Source organism: Borostomias antarcticus (assembly GCF_949987555.1).
Source record: "Borostomias antarcticus genome assembly, chromosome: 28".
NCBI classification, from domain to species: Eukaryota; Metazoa; Chordata; class Actinopteri; order Stomiiformes; family Stomiidae; genus Borostomias; species Borostomias antarcticus.
Window position 1 is genome coordinate 1,083,380 of NC_140261.1, and position 2,500 is coordinate 1,085,879.

General features: G+C 53.7%; 1 protein-coding gene across 1 annotated transcript in view; it reads left to right on the top strand.

Annotated features, from left to right (window-relative positions):
• Positions 1-342: 342 nt before the first annotated feature.
• Positions 343-2,500, top strand: part of spon2a (spondin 2a, extracellular matrix protein) — a gene marked incomplete at both ends in the record, with an annotated part of 9,066 nt that continues 6,908 nt past the window's right edge. Inside the window, one exon of the mRNA XM_084459525.1 lies at positions 343-571. Within this exon, the coding sequence (XP_084315651.1) occupies positions 343-571 (229 nt within the window). The remainder of the gene's footprint in view (positions 572-2,500) is intronic.

The following is a 2,500-nucleotide window of genomic DNA, read 5'->3' on the forward strand; positions in this document are numbered from 1 at the left end:
GCTGGTGGTGAGTGTGTGTTGTGGAGATGGTCAGTCGGTGAGGTCAGCAGACTGCTTTAGACCAGACATTACTGTGACCGTGATGAAAGATAATGGTTGGACTCTCTGACCCAGACACTGTCCCTGGGGTGACTTTTACACACACACACACACACACACACACACACACACACACACACACACACACACACACACACACACACACACACAAACACACACACACACACACATCGATGTGGTTTGTTTGATGGCTGCTTGGACAACCTTCTCACTCAGTGAAAATCCTTCCTTGTTTTGGAGACGCTCGTCAGACTCCTCCCCTTCTCTCTGTGTCCACTTTAGATGATGTCATCGGAGCGCCTGTCCCGCGGTTGGCTGCAGCAGCTGCTCGTCGTGCTCCTGAAGCTCGCGCTCTCCTGCGCCAGCCCCATCCGTCCAATCAACAGCTCTGAATGCTCCGCCAGGGGTCCCGCCTCCTACATCCTGGTCTTCACGGGACTCTGGAGTCCCCAAACCTTTCCCAAACAGTACCCTCTGTTCAGACCCCCCGCCCAGTGGTCCAAACTCATAGGTGAGAACCAGGAAGCAGAATAATACTGCTCAGTTATAACCGTAGATGAACCGGTCTAACGAGGTGGCTCAGCTAACGGTCGTGACCATCCGTCTCACGTCGACGCCGCGTTAGCCAGCTAGCGAGCCACGGCGCGGGCGAGCGGTATTTACAGTGAGCGAGCTCGGCTCGGCCATGCCGGGACCAGGGCCGGCGCTTGACCTCACGGGTCAAGTTCTGCACACGGTCAAGCCATCGACAAACTACAGGGACGTCAAGTGACGAATTCTCCCGGGTGCACGGGAGGGGTCGGCCGGGCCCCCCCCCCCCCCCCACACACACACTCACACACACACACACACACACACACACACACACACACACACACACACACACACACACACACACACACACACACAAACAGGGACAAGGTAATGAGGAAAGCAGTGATGGCGGTGACGCAGGCTAAACGCTACCATATGATGGAGGGCGGGTACCACACAGGTTCTCTCTCTCTCTCTCTCTCTCTCCCTCTCTCTCTCTCTCTCTCTCTTTCTCTCTCTGTTTCTCTCTCCCTCTCTCTCTCTCTCTCTCTCTCTCCCTCTCTCTCTCTCTCCCTCTCTCTCTCCCTCTCTCTCTCTCTCTCTCTCTCTCTCTCTCTCCCTCTCTCTCTCTCTCTCTCTCTCTCTCTCCCTCTCCCTCTCCCTCTCTCTCTCTCCCTCTCTCTCTCTCTCTCTCTCTCTCTCTCTCTCTCTCTCCCTCTCTCTCTCTCTCTCTCTGCTCTCTAGCTGACTTCCTCTCCCTGGTGTTTATAGACTGTGGTGACATTCAGGGCGTGGTTCAGTCACTCAGTGAATGGTAATATCCAGGCGACTGGCTGGTACGGATGGGATTGATAACAGATGTGTGTGTGTGTGTGTGTGTGTGTGTGTGTGTGTGCATCACTGTCTGTGGCGACGGTGGGTTTGTCTGACTTCCAGCTCTCCCTGCCAGAGGCTGATGATGGCCTGTTTCTGCATATAGACCAGGACCCTGGACACACACACACACACACACACACACACACACACACACACACACACACACACACACACACACACACACACACACACACACACACACACACACACACACACACACACACACCACAGAACAAGGAGCCAGAGGGGGAATGTCATATAGAAGAATTTGTCAGAAAGTCAGAAAACCACGGTCTGTTTGCTTTTAGTGACATGGGGGACGGGCGGGTGTGTGTGTGTGTGTGTGTGTGGGTGGGGGGACACACAGGGAACGGTCAGCCAGAGGGAACGGACATCATCACCACAGTGTCGCGCCATAACATCCACCATGGGACTTCTTAGCCAAGGTCATCTGGAGTTTCTATACTTTTTTAGTTCCACCGAACCTGTATAACCATAACTAAACCGTACGAGGGGACGCCATGGTCCTACTTTTTTGTAACGCCGCGGTCAGGGAGGCGGGTTTCTACTCCTTCGACGGACGTTACGCGTCTGCAGACCGACCGACTGTAGAAGACGTGTCTCCAGAGGAGCGAGGGTCCAGGCTTTAGGCTGGCAGGGCTGCGGGGGCCCTGGTGTGGCTTTAAGTGGGGATCAGGAGAGGGGGGGAGGGGGTAGGGTTGGAATTTATCATAGCCGGAGAAAAACATGTCGAAATTTTGGGGTTGTGGAGGGCATTCTTTTTTCCATTTTCTGCGAGGAACTGGGAGTTTAGGTGATGTGTTATTGAATCCCAACGTTTGTGGGAAACCTGTTAGAATGGAAATGGAATTAAGTGCGTAAGTGATGGCGGTTTAGGGGAAACTGGATATGGTGTGAAGTGTGTTAGAGTGAAGGGAGTATGTGTGTGTGTGTGTGTGTGTGTGTGTGTGTGTGTGTGTGTGCGTATATGTGGCTCTCGGTGAAAGGGGAGGCATTTGAGTGTGTCTTC